General features: G+C 38.8%; 1 protein-coding gene across 5 annotated transcripts in view; it reads right to left on the bottom strand.

Annotated features, from left to right (window-relative positions):
- Positions 1-17,128, bottom strand: part of LOC112668957 (cat eye syndrome critical region protein 2) — a 174,368-nt gene that overhangs the window by 31,406 nt on the left and 125,834 nt on the right. For 4 of the 5 annotated variants that reach the window (XM_025461587.3, XM_025461586.3, XM_025461591.3 and 1 more), the window contains exons 3-8: positions 14,340-14,523; positions 13,019-13,158; positions 11,948-12,052; positions 9,495-9,544; positions 8,591-8,751; positions 4,243-4,326 (exon numbers count right to left, since the gene is read on the bottom strand). In XM_025461587.3, the coding sequence (XP_025317372.3) occupies positions 4,243-4,326; positions 8,591-8,751; positions 9,495-9,544; positions 11,948-12,052; positions 13,019-13,158; positions 14,340-14,523 (724 nt within the window). The remainder of the gene's footprint in view (positions 1-4,242; positions 4,327-8,590; positions 8,752-9,494; positions 9,545-11,947; positions 12,053-13,018; positions 13,159-14,339; positions 14,524-17,128) is intronic. The other variant, XM_025461589.3, reaches the window with a different exon arrangement.

Below are 17,128 nucleotides of genomic sequence, written 5' to 3'. Positions count from 1 at the left end.
CTTTTTTCCCCAATATGTTAATTTTTATGCTAAGCACGTAAGATAGGATGATTAACTTAAATTTGTAGCATCTTAAAAAAACTTAACAATAGCAAAAAACTAATCTGATTCAAAAAATGGGCAGAGGACCTGAATAGACATTTTTCCAAAGACACACAGATGGCCAACAGGTACATGAAATGGTGCTCAACATTTCTAATCGTCAAGGAAATGGAAATCAAAACCACAGTGAGATGATATTGCTTCACACCTGCTAGACTGGCTATCATTAAAAAGACAAGAAATAACAAGTGCTGGCAAGGATGTGGACAAAAGGAAAGCTTCATGCACTGTTGGTGGGAATGTAAATTGATGCGTGGTTCTCTTTCATCATGTGTTATAATTTCAGTGGTTCTTATCTGATGTGAATTCTCAACAATTATTATTTTATATAAATTGCATCATACACATCTGAAAAAAATCCATATTTTTGGATCCACTGCACATCAGTGGTTCTTATCTGATGTGAATTCTCAACAATTATTATTTTATATAAATTGCATCATACACATCTGGTAAAAAATCCATATTTTTGGATCCATTGCACACCAAGAATCTGCTTTAAAAGTTACTGTTCTCATTTTCAGAAGTACCTTACTCAAGTCAGTGTTAACGGAAGTACTACTAAAAGATAGGATACATTGCCTGGAGACACTCTTGGTAGGGTTTTAAACTTTAATAGTTTAAAGAACAAATACAACCAAATGAACAAAAAACAAAAACTGAACAGTTAAAAAATTTTTACACTGTTTGACATTGCAATTCTTTTTTCCTTTAAAAGGAGTCAGTTGTAAACTGAGTGGTATTTAAATCCTTTATAGGTATGAAAGAGGCCTGCTAGAATCAAGGAGGGATTTTAAAGAGAAGCTAATTAGAAACACTACTTTGAAATCCTCTAAAGTATTATAAATAGAATCTGGTTGAAGCTGTGCTCAAGACTTTCCTTCCATGCTCCATTCTCACCCAGGGCAGGTTACCAGACACCCTGGCACCCTTGCCAACTTTAGTAGCACACTTGAGACTATACCACCACAAAGAGCTCCTTAGCAACAGCAACGTCCAAAGTCTCCTGACAAAAATAACCAATGCAGTCCTAATTCCAAAGTTCAGAAAGACTACCTCCCTTCGCTAATATTTTCCCCAGGAGTCACAATTAAAAGACTTTTTGAGGCAAAAAGATCAGACTCCTGGGTGACCAATATAGATAGATACACTGCCTATAAAGTCTTTAATGGCCTAAAGATTTTCTGCTGCTTAAATAGAAGCAGAAAACTCATGGCACATCCAAGTTTTCTCCAGGATAATTGGGTATCATAGCAGAAATCCAGGTTCTCTGCAATACCACACTTAGTTCTATTGAAAAATAAAAACAGCAGAAAAAAAGAGAAACCCTGCTAAGACTAACTAAAAACTTTCAGTGTCTGAGCTAAGCTTTGCTTAGAGCCACAAAAGAACCTTTTGCTCTGTATTCAAATTACTACGTAGCCTGAAATGTACACTATGGCATTTAGGACTCAGCCCAGCACAACTAACAGAAAATAGCAAAGAGAACTTTCAAGGAGGTGTTAACGCTCAAGGAATTGAACAAAGTGGAGAGGACAAAACAAAAAGAACTAGAAAACCATCTGAGAACTATGGCTGGAGACCAATTACCAAAGGCCATTCCAAATCTAAAGACTGCAAAGGAAACGAGACTGGGGAGATTGCAACAAGTCATGGCAGAACTGTCAATCCAAAGGCAATTAAGTGTTGGGCAATATATCTATGGCCAAGAACACATCTATGAGCTAAAAAAGAGAAATAAAGGATAAATGCAAATGTATTTAAGTAGATACAAATTTATAAACTAATTTTTTCCTTTTGTAGGCCTGGGTTAATGACAAGCTCTCTCTAATATAAGACCGTGTTGTCACTCCAATTTAGGAGTCATGAAAACAATTTAGGAGCACTAACAAGGCTCCACACTTTCCAAGACTACTGAACTATGTAATCAATGAAACGTAATGCTAAATGAGGAGTTAAAAGGCTGAAAAGTACATAGAATAGGAGAGTGAGATTAGCAACAACAAAGAAAAACCTCTAGGAAAAGTAAGAGTGAGGAAACGGAGGTCTTGGGGGACGTCCTGGAGGACCCAGGGGAGTGAGCACGAGATGCCTTCTGGAAGCTTCACCCAAAGGGAAGTGGGAGCCGGAGAATTCACTAGCGAGACACTTCCACTGTGACCGCCTTGCCTCCCCCTTCATCCTGGCTCCTTCCTTCAGTTCCCTCTCCTCTCTGACATTCAGCATCCAATATATATATCATCACCTGCAATTTAGTTCCTTTGGCCTCATTCCATTACCACTTTGCCAATTTTTAAATCTCAGTAAATGGATCAATTTTGCCCCTTCCTACAAGTGTGATGCTAATAAAGTCATTTATGCTAAAGGAGGTTACAAAATGAAAATACCCAAACACAGTTGGCTCCTGGATGCTGGAAAACCCTTTTATTTAATATATTAGTGTTGACCCAAATATTGTGCCTTCATTAGATCTCCACTCCCACCTGAGGCCTTACCCACCTTCAAAGGATAGGGGAACATCCAACGTGAACTCCTAATATTTTCTTGCCCCACCAAAAGTTTGTGTCTTTAACTTGGGAGAAATGGGAGCAACTCTACTCCCTGGCAAGACTCTGCATTGGAGGCACTTCATCTTACACCAGACTTACTTCATTCATGGACATCTTTCATGTCCATGCTATATCTCCAATTTTTTTTGGTAAATATTTTATTTATTTATTCATGAGACACACACACAGAGAGGCAGAGGGAGAGAGGGAGAACCAGGCTCCCTGCAAGGAGCCCGATGTGGGACTCGTTTCCCGACCCCAAGATCACGCCCTGAGCCAAAGGCAGATGTTCAACCATTGAGCCACCCAGGCACCCCTACATCTCCCATTTTTATTTATTTTTTTTTTCATCTCCCATTTTTAAAAAAGGAACCTGCCATGAGCTCTCTCTCCTCAATCCTGCTTCCCCTTTATTTTTTCATGATTTGTTTTCTTTCACCGTCTTATTTCTCAAAACCACAATAGGATAATCCATGAGAACTTTAATTCACTACTCATCCTCTTGCAACCTGACCCTCATGCCAACCATTCTCTAATGACCTTTCCTGCCACATGTCCACCTCCATCATCTCCTCCATTTCAGACCTGCAGTTACAATAGTAGGGATTCTACTGCTTTTTCCTGCTGGAAGTACACTGCTCACTGACTTCTTACTTTCCAGTTTTTCCTTAAAAAGTCATTTATCATGGTGTAACCAGAGAGGTACCTTGTTCAACCAAAGATCTTATGACACAACTCACTTATTACTGGCCTGCCTACTAAAGATGTAAGCCAGATAGGGGACTCCAAAATCTGATCGTTTCAGCATTTTCTTCCACTGCATATTACAACATATCTTATATGCCAGACACAAATTCAAATACACACTGTTCTTTGACCACATTATATATTATCCTGCCTCTATGCTTTATTTTTATTTTTTTAAAAAGACTTTATTTATTTATTCATGAGAGACACGCAGAGAGAGAGAGAGAGAGAGAGAGAGAGAGAGCGAGAGCGCAAGAGAGGTGCAGAGACACAGGCAGAGGGAGAAGCAGGCTCCATACTGGGAGTCCGATGTGGGACTTGATCCTGGAACCCCAGGATCACGCCCTGGGCACAAGGCAGGCGCTAAACTGCTGAGCCACCCAGGGATCCCCTATGCTTTATGTTACTCTTCCACCACCACTGTCCACCACCAAAATCACCAAAATCTTAGTTATCCTGCAAGGTTCAGGAGAAATGTAGCTCTGCTTGTCCCAACACTTCTTTCTTTGCCCACCACTCATTTCTACCATCTTAGCATTCATGAACTTCTACTACATATAGATCTATTATAGTACTTATCTTTCTCATCTACATTAAATTTGGGTATGTTTATCATCCCAGGACATTAACTATAAGATAGAAAAGAACACAATTTCATGTCATACTTTTTAATCCTTCCCTTTCGAAAAATGCACCTTACGTTTAAGAATGCTCCATAAAGGTCTGAGATTTAAAAATTGAGGCAAAGGTAAATTACCAAGTAGGAATAAAAGGAGTACCTGAAATAAAATGGAGCAATCCTTCTGACCACTGAAAACTCCTCTCTACTCTCACACACACTCACCTCTTGCTTGATGGATTTGATGGACAGGTGGTCAGACATCCACCTAGGTTGCAACTCTGCTTTTATGCGCTGTGGACGCTTTCCCTATAGTTAGAAGTGAGGAAAAGAAAGGAAAAAGACAGATTAGGGTGTTCTCAGCTACTGCTGCTGCTGCCAGGAGAAGAGTGGCCTTTAAGGCACACAGGTGATGAGAGCCAAAGGTATCCTTTGGACAGTCAGTAAAATTGACTCATCTCCACCAGGTAATAAGCCAGTTTCTTCTCTTAGAAAAATAAACCAAAACCCTTATAGACACCAAGGGTCTGTCAATCTTTATCACTGGCAGAAAACTCCCTTAACTATTTAGACATTAGAAAAAAGTTTTGTTTCAAATTATTAAGGGATAGCCCACCTTCTGCTGGAGGGAATGGCTCTGAAAGGGGGCATTTTGAGCAGCTGGAGGTAGAACTCCCTTTTACAAGACAGTTCAGTGGCAGTAGTGAGAAGTGAGAGTAGCTGCCCAGGCTGAGAACCCAAGTAGCAAGACACAAGTAGGGAAAAGACTCAGTGACTAGAAATCAGAAAGCTTGTCTGAGAAGATGAGAGCCTTGAGAAAATTTAAGAGCTTGAAGGCAATCACTATAGGACGTTTCAAGGAAGGAGTTTTGAAAATGATCTAAGACCAGGCGATTATTTAAAGTCAGCGTAAGTTTCGGGCTTTTTGTGGAATAAGCCCCATAGCTCTACCACTGTAACCTATATGGAGGTGGTCAGCACAGGCTTTGTAGTGGAGTAATTCTGTGGCTTCAATACCAGTATCAGCATTATCCAAGGTTTGGTTTTGGCATCCCTTAATTCAAAGTCTTGAGACTTGAAGAATCAATGAGGTAAAGGCACAAAGGATAGGGGAAAAAAAAAAGAATGACAAAAGTGTGGTTTTAAAAACATAAATATACTGCAAAGCAATTGTGGTAGATTTAAAAAGAGAAGCTTTGAAAGCAGTTGTGTTAGAATGACTAGGCCCCAGGACAAACGTAATCCAATCATCAAAGTGTGTCATGACTCTTTTCATCCACAATAGCTACCACAGCAGTTTCCTCAAATATGCCGATGAGCAGCTCCTTTATGAGCTTCAACCCAAGAGGACGAGCTCTTCACTTTAAATAAATGTGGAAATTTACCATGGAACTCACTCTCCAAGGAACTGTGCCAGTTTCCCATACTAGCAGCAATAGAGGCCAATACGAACTTGACCCCACCACACTCTGCCAACCAGATACAAGTTACTAATGGGGAATGCTGTAGTCTTGATACAGAAGATGAATTTGTTTTCCTCCAACTTTATCCTCTTGTGTGAATTATTACTCTTTGTCAAGTTATTTGTTAAAGACCTAACGTTTGTAAGCCGTCTGAAAATTACTGCCTGTAACATCAGCAACAAATACTTTTACTAGCTTATATCCTCCTTCAAACCTCCCATAAAAGCTTAACTTGCATACAGTAAAAGCAGGCTTTCGGATTCTTTTATTATTTCATTGTTTAGGGGACTGTCACTATCTCCCAAGATTTATCTATTTGGACTCTCTTTGCACTTGCATTTCTTTTGGTGAGAAATGAGAATTTCATTTTCTGCTGAGGTTTCTAATCAATTATCTACAGTCATCATGGAAAGAATCAAGGGTCTATGGGTAGCTAAGTACTGTACCAGGTACACTGACATGGTTTCTTTCGTTTATTTCCCATAAAAACTTCCGTGAAGTTAGAGCTTTCATTATACTAATAAAAATTTCATTTTAATTCAGAGGGGCGCTTGGGTGTCTCAGTTAGATGAGCATCCAACTCTTGGTTCAGGCTCGGGTCATGATCTCAGGGTCGTGAGACAGCCCCAAGTTGGGCTCTCTGTTCAATGTGCCTGTCCTTCTCCTTCTCCCTCTGCTCCTCCCCCGACACACACTCTCTAAAGTTAATATTTTTTTTAAAAAGATTTTATTTATTTATTCATGAGAGACACAGAGAGAGAGAGAGAGAGAGAGAGAGAGAGAGAGAGAGAGGGAGAAGCAGGCTCCATGCAGGGAGTCTGATGTGGGACTCAATCCCAGGACTCCAGGTCATGCCCTGAGTCAAAAAAAAATCTTAGGTTGAATACTGTAGTAAAAAAGCGAAGATTATAGATAGTAGCATCTGGCTGAGTCAGTTGGTAGAATATGTGACTCTTGATCTTGGGGTCATGAGTTTGAGCCCCATGTTGGGTGTAGATATTACTTAAAAAAAAAAAAAAAAAAAAAAAGGCAGGGCACCTAAGTGACTCAGTCAGTTAAGTGCCCAACTCTTGATCTCAGCTCAGGTCATGATCTCAGGGTCCTAAAATGGAGTTCTACAGCAGGCTCCATGCTCAGTGGAGAGTCTGCTTAGGATTCTCTCTCCCTCTCCCACTGCCCCCTCCCAACTCACACTCTCTCTCTCTCTAAAATATATAAATCATTGTTTTTAAAGGGGGCAGAAATTATTTAAAAAATGTTTAAGCAGATTAGGTATGTGTTGTACAGGTGATTTAATGTACAATCATTAGTTTTATGAATAAAGTCATACACAAGGTCATGTATATAAAGTTATAAAAACCATCTCTACAGGGACGCCGGGGTGGCTCACCAGTTTAGTTTCTGCCTTTAGCCCAGGGCGTGATCCTGGTGTTCCAGGATGGGAGTCCCACATCGGGCTCCCTGCATGGAGCCTGCTTCTCCCTCTGCCTGTGTCTCTGTCTCTCTCTCTGTGTCTCTCATGAATAGAGAAAATAAAATCTTAAAAAACAAATAACCATCTCTATAAAAGTTGCTTTAAAGAAAATCAGATTATGTGCTTTGATTCCTGGGAAAACTGGCATGATGGGTTGCAGATCACAAAAACAGAAGTATAATTATAGTATACGGAATTAAGTATGCTTTGGGGATCCCTGGGTGGCTCAGCAGTTTAGCACCTGTCTTTGGCCCAGTGTGTGATCCTGGAGTCCCGGGACTGAGTCCCACAACGGGCTCCCTGCATGGAGCCTGCTTCTTCCTCTGCCTCTCTGTCTCTCTCATGAATAAATAAAATCTTAAAAAAAAAAAAAAAAAAAGTATGCTAGTGGGGAAATGCAGATATTTTTGCTCATCCATGAAAATGTAATTCTTGAAGCACTATTTGTAAGATCCTACTATTAGAGAATGATGGCTTTCTACAATTATCCTTTCAAAGCATCAACCTACTTAAAAGTTATAAATAGCACTAGATACACAACAAATTAATACAACTTGTTTTATTTTTCCCTGAAGGTACTGCAATTAATTTATACTTTCTCTTCAGATTTCATTGGGAGGTGGTCAAATTTTCCTGTCTTCTACTAACATGTACAACAATCAAAAGTATTAAAATTACTGAAATGAAATAACCAAAGTAAATGATCAGTGAGCATCCACTATAGAAAAGTCATTACATTAGGTGTTGTGGGTTTCAAAAGGTAAGACTGGCGTGTAATCCAGCCCAGGTGGCTCAGCGCTTTAGCGCCGCGTTCAGCCCAGGGCATGATCCTGGGGACCCAGGATAGAGTCCCACATCGGGCTCCCTGCATGGAGCCTGCTTCTCCCTCTGCCTGTGTCTCTGCCTCTCTCTTTCATGAATAAGTAAATAAAATCTTAAAAAAAAAAAAAAAAAAAGACTGGTGCCTAATCCAAAAAAGATTAAACAACTCAGAATGGAATTAAGTAATGAGAAAACATGTTAGGGAAGAAAATCCTAAAATTGGGAGATGTAGGGGACAGCTTATGGAGAGTAGCATTCAAATGAGTAGGGAAGTAGAAGGGGAAAGATGCATGTGTGAGGGTGCTTAGGTGTGAAAATACAGAATGTGGGTTTATGAAACTATCAGGTGCTAAAGTTGGAGAAAGCAGCATTCATACACTGCTCACATGTGAAGCTGGGCGGAGCCAGCACTGGAGCTACAAAGACAAACACTCTCAGAGCTTGCTGCTTCATGGGAGAGAGGGTCTCCCACCACCAAAGCAGCATTTATATAGAAGTATGCACATGCTGATAGGACATATACCTGGGGGCTCATGGAACCTTTCCTGAGGAATGTTATGGGAGAAGAAAGCTGGTTGCAGACTGTGAAAAGCCATTCTAAATACTGGGGAGTGGGAGGCACTGAGGACTTTGTGGGTAAGGAGAATATCCACAGTTAAGAAGAATAGGTGGTGTGAAGTCCCACTTTAACACTCCAGGTTAAAATGAGGGATTATACCACTTCCAAGAGACAGGGGAAATACACTCAAAAACTAATGAATCATCATGCAGCTTTATAGCTAATACAGAGGGGAAGAATCACCTATTTGCATACCTTCTGGGCAATCATGTTGCAGATCTCAGGCAGGAAGTCTTCACTGAGGAGCTTATAGAGCTGCCGTTCTCGAAGGGAGGTCCTCTCCCGAAAACTCTCAGTAACCTGTCTCCATTCTTCTTCTGTTTGGCACAGGAGCCACCAAGTGCCTTGACCTGGCCCTTGGGACCCATAGAATGAAAAGGATGCATTCATTAGATAGATCCCACTAGGATCTTTTTTCTTATTAATTCTCAATTTCATTTATATCCTGGGTCATGATGAAAACCAGGGAATCAAAAAAAAGAAAAAAGGATTTTAAAGTTCATAATGTATAATTTTGATTTTCCTGTTACTAACACCATTTACCCCTAAAAGTTAAGAAACTCTAATGGGAATACACTATATAACTATTGTGACTTTTATAATTACAGATTTTAATAACCTAGAAATGCTTAAATATACTTACTTTTTATTAAAATGGTTTTGATTTGAGCTTCTGCAGAGTCTTCCTTGACTTATTTATGTTCATTTACTGTAAACAGATACTACCACCCCTCCCAGTTTTATGCAATTTGGATCACAGAACTGAAATATAGGTTAGGAAACCAACAGATTTCCTTATACAGCATTTTACATTAAAAAAGACAGCTCTTTGAGAACTCGCTCATTCATTCAAATGTTTGGTGTCCATTCCACTGTGCCAGGTTAGAGGGCACAAGTGAAGATCTCCAGTTATCCATGAGATGGAGAGATGGGCACAGGAGAATTGTGATGAAGAGAACTGAGGAAGGGCATGGAGACCAGTGAGGCTATACTGCATTCATCTTAACTGCTCTGCAGAACTCGGGAAAATGAGTTACCATCATAATATAAATCAATCATATTTACTTAGTCTTTTCTAAATTCCAACAAAAGTCATTACCATTTTTTGTCTGTGGCTCAGATGCCAAGGAGTTTTCTTCCTGCTTTTCACTGAAACACAGGGAAAGGAGACACCAATTAAAACAAAGACGTGTCTAAAATTGTTCTGTGCTCCCCTTACAAGTTAGACCCAATTAATGTAATATAAGGAGTGTGTACATCTGTAGAGGATAAAATTAAGGGGAAGAATAACTGAGTAATGGCACACCTTGATGTATGTGTGCTGGTATAGAGGGGAAAGACTGATATATATGAACCCTATGTAATGAGAACATCCTATATAACAGGAAAATACTAAGTTTTTTAAAACATTTTTTTTTTTGGGAAATCAAACAGAGGAGTTAAGTGTTAACAATTAAATCCCTCCTCCTCGCTCCAAACTAGGGAATCTAATGTCCTCCTCCCTGATCAGGGCTATACTGAAGGTAAGGCATATTCAATTTCATCTTCTATAAGGCAGAGATTAAGAACACAGGCTCAAATGTCAGACTGCCCCTATTAAGGCTTGCTTCTTACCATGTGGCCTTGGAAAATTAATTAACTTTACTGTAAAATGAGCTAAAAATAATGCCTACAATACAGGTATGTTGAAGATTAAATTGTAAAGTACAAATGTGTTCAGCGCAATAGTGTGAAGTATCATTGTTCTTTGTAACCCTGAAACATGTAGGTCATTCTCTGTGGATATTTGTTTTCAATTACTGTTCCATAGAATGTCCTGTGAAAATGAAAATGTTCTGTAGTGTCACTGTCCAACATGGCAGCCATGAGCCACATGTGGCAAAGTACCCGAAATGTGGCATGACCGAGGAACCAAATTTTAATTTTTATTTAATTAAAAAATATTTATCTATTTTTAAAATTCTATTTACTTATTCTTGAGAGACACAGAGAAGCAGAGACACAGGTAGAGGAAGAAGCAGGATCCATGCAGGGAGCCCAATGTGGGACTCCATCCTAGCACTCTGGAATCATGCCCTGAGCCAAAGGCAGATGCCCAACCGCTGAGCCACCCAGGCATCCCTAATAAAAAATATTTAAATACTGTATTGGATACAGAGTTTTAAAGAATAAAATCACCAGTAGAGGGTAGTACAAGTCCACATACGCTTGTTAAAATGATTCCATATCCCATTGCTAAGGCATCCTAATTGTTAGTACTTAACAGGCAAATGGAGACCGTTATAAAACAGTTTTCTGAATCTATAAGAAACTGTAGATTGTCAACAAAATTCTGCAACAGGTGTCCTGTGTATTGAACATGATTATAGAGTGTTTCTCACAAAACTGATTTCTGGAAAGTTAAGTGGAACACTGATTCTTAGATTTAAAACAAACAAATCCTGATTGATTCATTTATAATCTGATGGCTAGAAATCAATACTTCTTAGTAGTTAATCAGCAACAACAAGAAATCTGGCCTGCTTTATACATTTAGATTATTTAGTAGTTCTACAAGTTAGAAGAAAAAATCAGTCTGTTCTTTTACTAGAAATTTTAAGAATATAATCTAACTTGATAAATCTAATGATAAATCTGATCCTTACAGAAAGTGTATTTACAGTTTGGGTCAGGTTTTCAAAATTCCTTTTTTTTTCTTTAAAGATAATTTAGTTATTCATGAGAGACACACACAGAGAGGCAGAGACATAGGCAGAGGGAGGAGAAGCAGGCTCCATGCAGATAGCCCAATGTGGGACTTGATCCTGGGACTCTGGGATCTTGCGCCAAGCCAAAGGCAGACGCTTAACCTCTGAGCCACACAGGTGTCCCAGGTTTTTAAAATTCTTATATTAAGATTAATGTGGCGGAATTTCCTAAAAGATCATTATGCATAAAATAAAATTTCCCAAATGTAACAGAAACTTTTTCCTTGCTAAAATTAAATATAAAATAAAGAGTATAAAAATGTTTAAAATCTTATCTGTTCCATATTGTAAGAAATTGTATTCTAAACATACTAATGCATATTTGCTACTAAAATCTCCTTATAGGGAAAGAATTAACTCCTAAACTTGTATGTAATCCTGGTAAAATGCTGAATATTAGTCAGTGGTTAATTAGAATAACTTGCTCTATATTCCTCTGAAAAAATGTGTGGTACAACCAATTTTAAAAGTTAATACATACTGAGCACTTCCAGTGGGTCATGCAGTTTTCAGTCTGTTACACTGCCATATTTATTATCTTGTTCAACCTAATCTTTATTTTTACTAGTATCCCTATTGTCCAATAAAAGAATAGGCTTAGAGAGGGTAGGTCATAGAGATAGGGCTTCACTGATTGCACATTAGCTCATTTCAGGAGGATTTGGACCCAGGTTTCCATAATCTAAGTCCCATATTCTTCAAATGGCATAAGGGAGAATCAGGGATGAAAGGAAAAGTGAAATTAAGGCCCCTTCTAATAAGCATGTGGGTTTATGACTGGCACAGACTAACACAGATATCTTACCTCACTATAATCTCCTCCTGAAGTTTCTTACGTTTTGGGGGTCTTCCTCTTCTTTTTCCTGTTTTCCCAGGAACAATGGAGACACTTTTTTGTCCTTCACTTTCCCTAAAAAATAGTATATTAAATCAAAATGTTCTGTAATAGAATTGATGTGTTACATATGCTTTTAAAACTATTAGCTACAGTTTTTCTAGTCATGAGTTCACCAAAAAAGGATTAAATGCAGTGGTCACTGGGAAAGAGCAGGATGACTCTCTATCTTCTCTCCTCTTTTATTAGAATGTGCAGTCAAACACTGACACTTTATAATATTAAAATCTGAGTATGAACTAACACTTCCCTAATAGTTAACAGTGCTCCCAGGAATAATGAAGTTTAAATAAAACAAGACAATAGTGTCATTCTGTGGTTCTTCCTCACCTAGGAAGCATCGAATAAGGGTCACATTTCAGGCATCCTTTAAGGCCTTCCTGGTCCTACACTGATGTAGCAGATCATTAATTCTAGTAGAAAAATGGAGTTCTCAACCCATTACAAAAGGACAACTGCCACTGGGAAGTGACTGTACTACTGGCGTCTTGCTGTAGAGAGTGGCCTGTGTTATGGCAGTGAAACTCCACAGGCACCTCAAATCAAGAACCTCATCACAAACAGCAGTATCTTTCACCACTAATAGCAGAAGCTGTGTTATGAATTCCTTTTAATTTTTGTATGCAGTAACTCCTTGCCAACTCTTGACAGGCACATTGTTACATCTAATCCTTCATAAGAAAAAAAATGTGTGCTGCAGAATTCTGATGTATTCATTTTTTAGAAAGATTTTTAATTTATTCATTAATGAGAGACAGAGAGAGAGAGAGAGAGAGAGAGAGGCAGAGACACAGGCAGAGGGAGAAGCAGGCTCCATGCAGGGAGCCCGATGTGGGACTGGATCCCGGGACTACAGGATCTCACGCCCTGGGCCGAAGGCAGGCACTAAGCTGCTGAGCCATCCAGGGATCCCCAAGACGTATTCCTTTTTTTTCACATTTTATACAGTAGCTATCACAGTGCTGGCCTCAAAGATTATACCTGCTCAACGTGAGTTCTCCATTGGATTTTCCTTGAACCGGGTCCTCCTTATACATTCGTGTTCCATAGAAATACCAATAGAGTGCTCCGGAACTGTCTTCGCCCAATGGTTCCACACGGAGACTGTCTGCATCCAGACCCTTGGTAGAAGAATAGGGAAAAGAGGTTTAGGGAAATAAGAAACAAAACAGGGGACAACTAAAACGAGGATTCAAAATTTACAGTCAGCTATACCTCATATTCTAAAATGCCTAAGCATCTTATGTAAAAATCAGGGCATATGAAACACAGAAAGAATGGGAAGCAGTACCTTCTTTGAAGTAGGATATGGAAATATTTCTAACATTTCCTATTCCTATCACTGCCCACATTTCACCAACAAAACAACAAAAAGGAATTTTTGTAAACATATTATATATTTGGTTTGGACTTAAGTGTGCATCCACAAAAGAAAAGACAATCACAACAGAGTAGAATCCAATCTTGTAAAAGCTTTGTCCCACATGAGCCTCTATTGAAAGTCCATCGTAACCTACAGTAACCTCTTATTATAACTGAGATCCAGCAATACAGCTTGCAATTTACCCCAGGGTCTGACCTATTTTGGCCTTCACACTGCTATTCAAGAACTTGAGTTCAGATAAGACTATGCTTAAATTGCACAATGATTTTATACCATGTCCATGAGCAGGGCTGAACTGAGAAGTCATCAACACATTTAATCATTTCTGACTGAACAGGATTAGAAACTGACCTCCCTATGAGTGAAAAGCAATAATAGCCCATGCCCTCCCTCTGAGATAGACTTCTAAAACAGATAACAGTAGAATAAAGGGGGGGAAGATCTCTACATCTTCCTTCTCTAACATATGTTTTGTAACATGTGTGTATGTATGTATGTACATATGTATCTAGTAGGGATGAACCTCACTCACATATCATATAAAGTCTTTGTAGTTTTCAATAAATATTACCATCATGCTAAATCAAATTTCAGATCTTGGGAAATAAAATTCAGTGGCTAATTTAGTTGCCAATTTTGGCTGTTGACAGAATAAATAGGTGCCTCTGACTGTCCTTTGTCAGCTGGAACTCAGCCATGTAAGGGAAGACAAAACCAAATTAGGAATTAAACCAAAATAATGCACAGTCATCTATCTAAATGTATGGTTTGGATTCATTTGGCTACATTTTCATTGTCAATTAAGAGTCCCAAGACTAGTAACAAGAGCCAAACTCTGGCTTTTCCTAACATCTTCAAATTTTATATCCTGATTGCTGGCTTTTTGTACTCTAGGAAAAGGGCTTTCTAGTTAAGCACCTTGAGAAGATCAAACACATCATCTGCATCTAGCCGATAATCACAGAGGCGGTGCAGGATTTCCACACGAGTTCGAAGGGGCAGGTCTTGGAAACTGGCTTCTCTCAGAGGGTTGGGTTTCCCTTCTTCAAGCTCCCAGCGGTAGTTGATGATGTCCTCTAGGTAACTGTGGAATGTCTGAGGCCTACCAAATGGCCCCAAACACAAACATATATTAATATAAAATACAGAGGATGAGTGGGAAAGGTGGAGAGAACTGATGGTTTGACAGCTGACAAATCTTAAATAGAAAGCAGGAAATAAAAAAGCAGTAATAGAAAGGATCTGAAAGCTCCTTACTGAAGCCTCATGTTGTTATAATACCTACCTGGACCGTATGTTGTGAAATTCCAAAAGATAAATATGTTAAGAGGGTTTCCTCACAGAATAGGTTACTTTACCTTAAGCCACCAACAGCATGTTCTGATGAATAGATAAAAGTTTATGAATGGATAGCATTTCAAAATTAGGTCCACAATTGAGATAGCAAACAAAAAAACTCAATGTTTGCCTAGCCTAATTAGTTATATTTCAGGTTAAGAAGGAAAGGCTGAAAAAAGCTGTCTCGATTATAAGCAGCTACTCCAATACACACAACTATAATTTTATATCCCGTTACATAAACTCTAAGGCTTATTAAAAAATACTGTATTCTACATTTTGAAAAGTTTTCTATAGGAAACATTTGAGACAGTTTGATGTCAACTTAAATTTTTCTGATTAGTAGGACTAGCAATTCTACAACTTCATTTTGATTGGTACCCAAAAGTGCCTTGTATATAATATAATAAAGAGCTGTTTAGTTGTTAGATGGTTATTCTATCTTTCAACTATTAATGAATCTGGATACAATTTCACCTACTGTGTGATTTAATTTTTTTTCCCCCTCACTAAGCAAGGAACTCTAAAGAAGCTATATATTATATATGTCAATGTAATTTTAAAACGAGGCATGAACCATGTTGACTGACAATCTGTGGTAGTTATAGTTGTAGAAAAGTCAGAGGAAATATTCATGAAATAAAGTCAAAGGGGCTTAGGCAAATAAGAAATTAAACATTTTGCTTTTCAAAGAGAGAAAAAACGATTTCCTCACTATTGATACATCAACTGGGGAAAATGTGAACATGTGAGCTTATCAAAATGCAACATAATACCTCTGAATATCAAGGCTCTCACAAATGTGATCTAATTGCAGCATTCACATTCAAAGAATGAGCACTAGCATATGAATACCTGCCTGGAACCTTAGAGGGTTTGGACTAGCTGCTTCTCTCCATTGCCGGTGAAGCTGGTGCTGCCCCCTTCAGGAAGGAGAGCTGGGCAAAAAGTAGTTCAAACAGGTAGTCAAAAGCATATAGTGTGGCAATGGTGAACTTGAAAATAAAACGGAGGGGGGGGGGGGGGGGGAGGGGGGGGGAGGAGGCAGCCCGGGTGGCTCAGGGGTTTGGCACCGCCTTCAGCCCAGGGTGTGAACCTGGAGACCCAGGATGGAGTTCCGCATCAGGCACCCTGCATGGAGCCTGCTTCTCCCTCTGCCTGTACCTGTGTCTCTCTGTGTCTCTCATGAATAAATAAATAAAATCTTAAAAAAAAAAAAAAAAGGTATTGCTCCCTATGAGGAGAAAAAAAAAAAAGAAAACAGAGTATGTTTTTAAAATTGTTTTTTAGTAGCAAGGAGTATGAAGAGGACAATCGCTCGTTGGTAATAAATCCCTTTACCACAGGCTTCCTAGAATTTCTAATGTGCATCAAATTGCCCCAAACAACAAGGCATGCTTTTCCGGCAGTAAAATATGGAATCTATGATATTGAGATAATTTTTAGAATGGCAGTTTTGCTGGGAGATGTGGCAGTAAACAGGATGGGCCAGGCTAGGGACAGAGAAAGTTCTAGTTCCAGTGTGAGGCAAAGACGACCAGCATACCAGTCCTGCAAACACTGAATGTGTACAAACAGTGCTGTTCTTTGTGCCTACAATCTGTCTGAAAGCCTCTTCTTGTCTCAGAGAAGTGCATGTTTGAGATTCCTTTCCAATAGCACTATTATCCTACTCAGTTTAAATTACATTGCTTTTGCTAAAGATTTTCTTAAGATATCTCCATACCACCTTACCAAGAGATACTTTAGGGCTTAGAATTTGAGATAATTCATTTTTCTTGCATAGCTATATCCCTGACTTTAAGCATTAGAAATTCAAATGGGGAAAAAACTTCTAAGGGCATTTGAAATAAAAATTTTTGGCTGCAGGAAGCCAAAAATCAGGCTAACATCTTCTACTTGGTGGTTCTTAATCTTCTATATGACATAAAGCTCTTTAAGAATCTGATTAAGACCATATACTCTCTCAGCCTGAAATAAGAACACACACAATTCTGTGTACACTTTCAGATTTTGCTACTTGAAGGAAGAGGAGTATAGGGGCACTATGCTGCTGACGACTGCTGGAACATTCCTGACATTCATCTATGCAACTCAGTGCAATTCTCTCTTAATGACTTAAACATCTCTCATCTTTCTGAAATTATTCTTAATTACAATGAAATGTCTCAATAGAATGTGGTTAACAGAAAGATCAAACTAACCAAAGGTTATGAACACAACCCGTTTCACTTTGTTTCTTGTCTGAAAAAGTTCCAAATTCTCTTAAATATCACTCTTTTCCTTATTATAACTTGTGCACGAAAGAGAGAATATGTGATTATCACCTTTCCAGACTCCCAAAATTAGCTATTTCTTAAAACCCCAGC

The sequence above is a fragment of the Canis lupus genome, chromosome 27 (genome assembly GCF_003254725.2).
Source record: "Canis lupus dingo isolate Sandy chromosome 27, ASM325472v2, whole genome shotgun sequence".
NCBI lineage: Eukaryota > Metazoa > Chordata > Mammalia > Carnivora > Canidae > Canis > Canis lupus.
The sequence above is the reverse complement of the archived record's forward strand: the minus strand, read 5'-3'. Positions and strand labels throughout refer to the sequence as shown.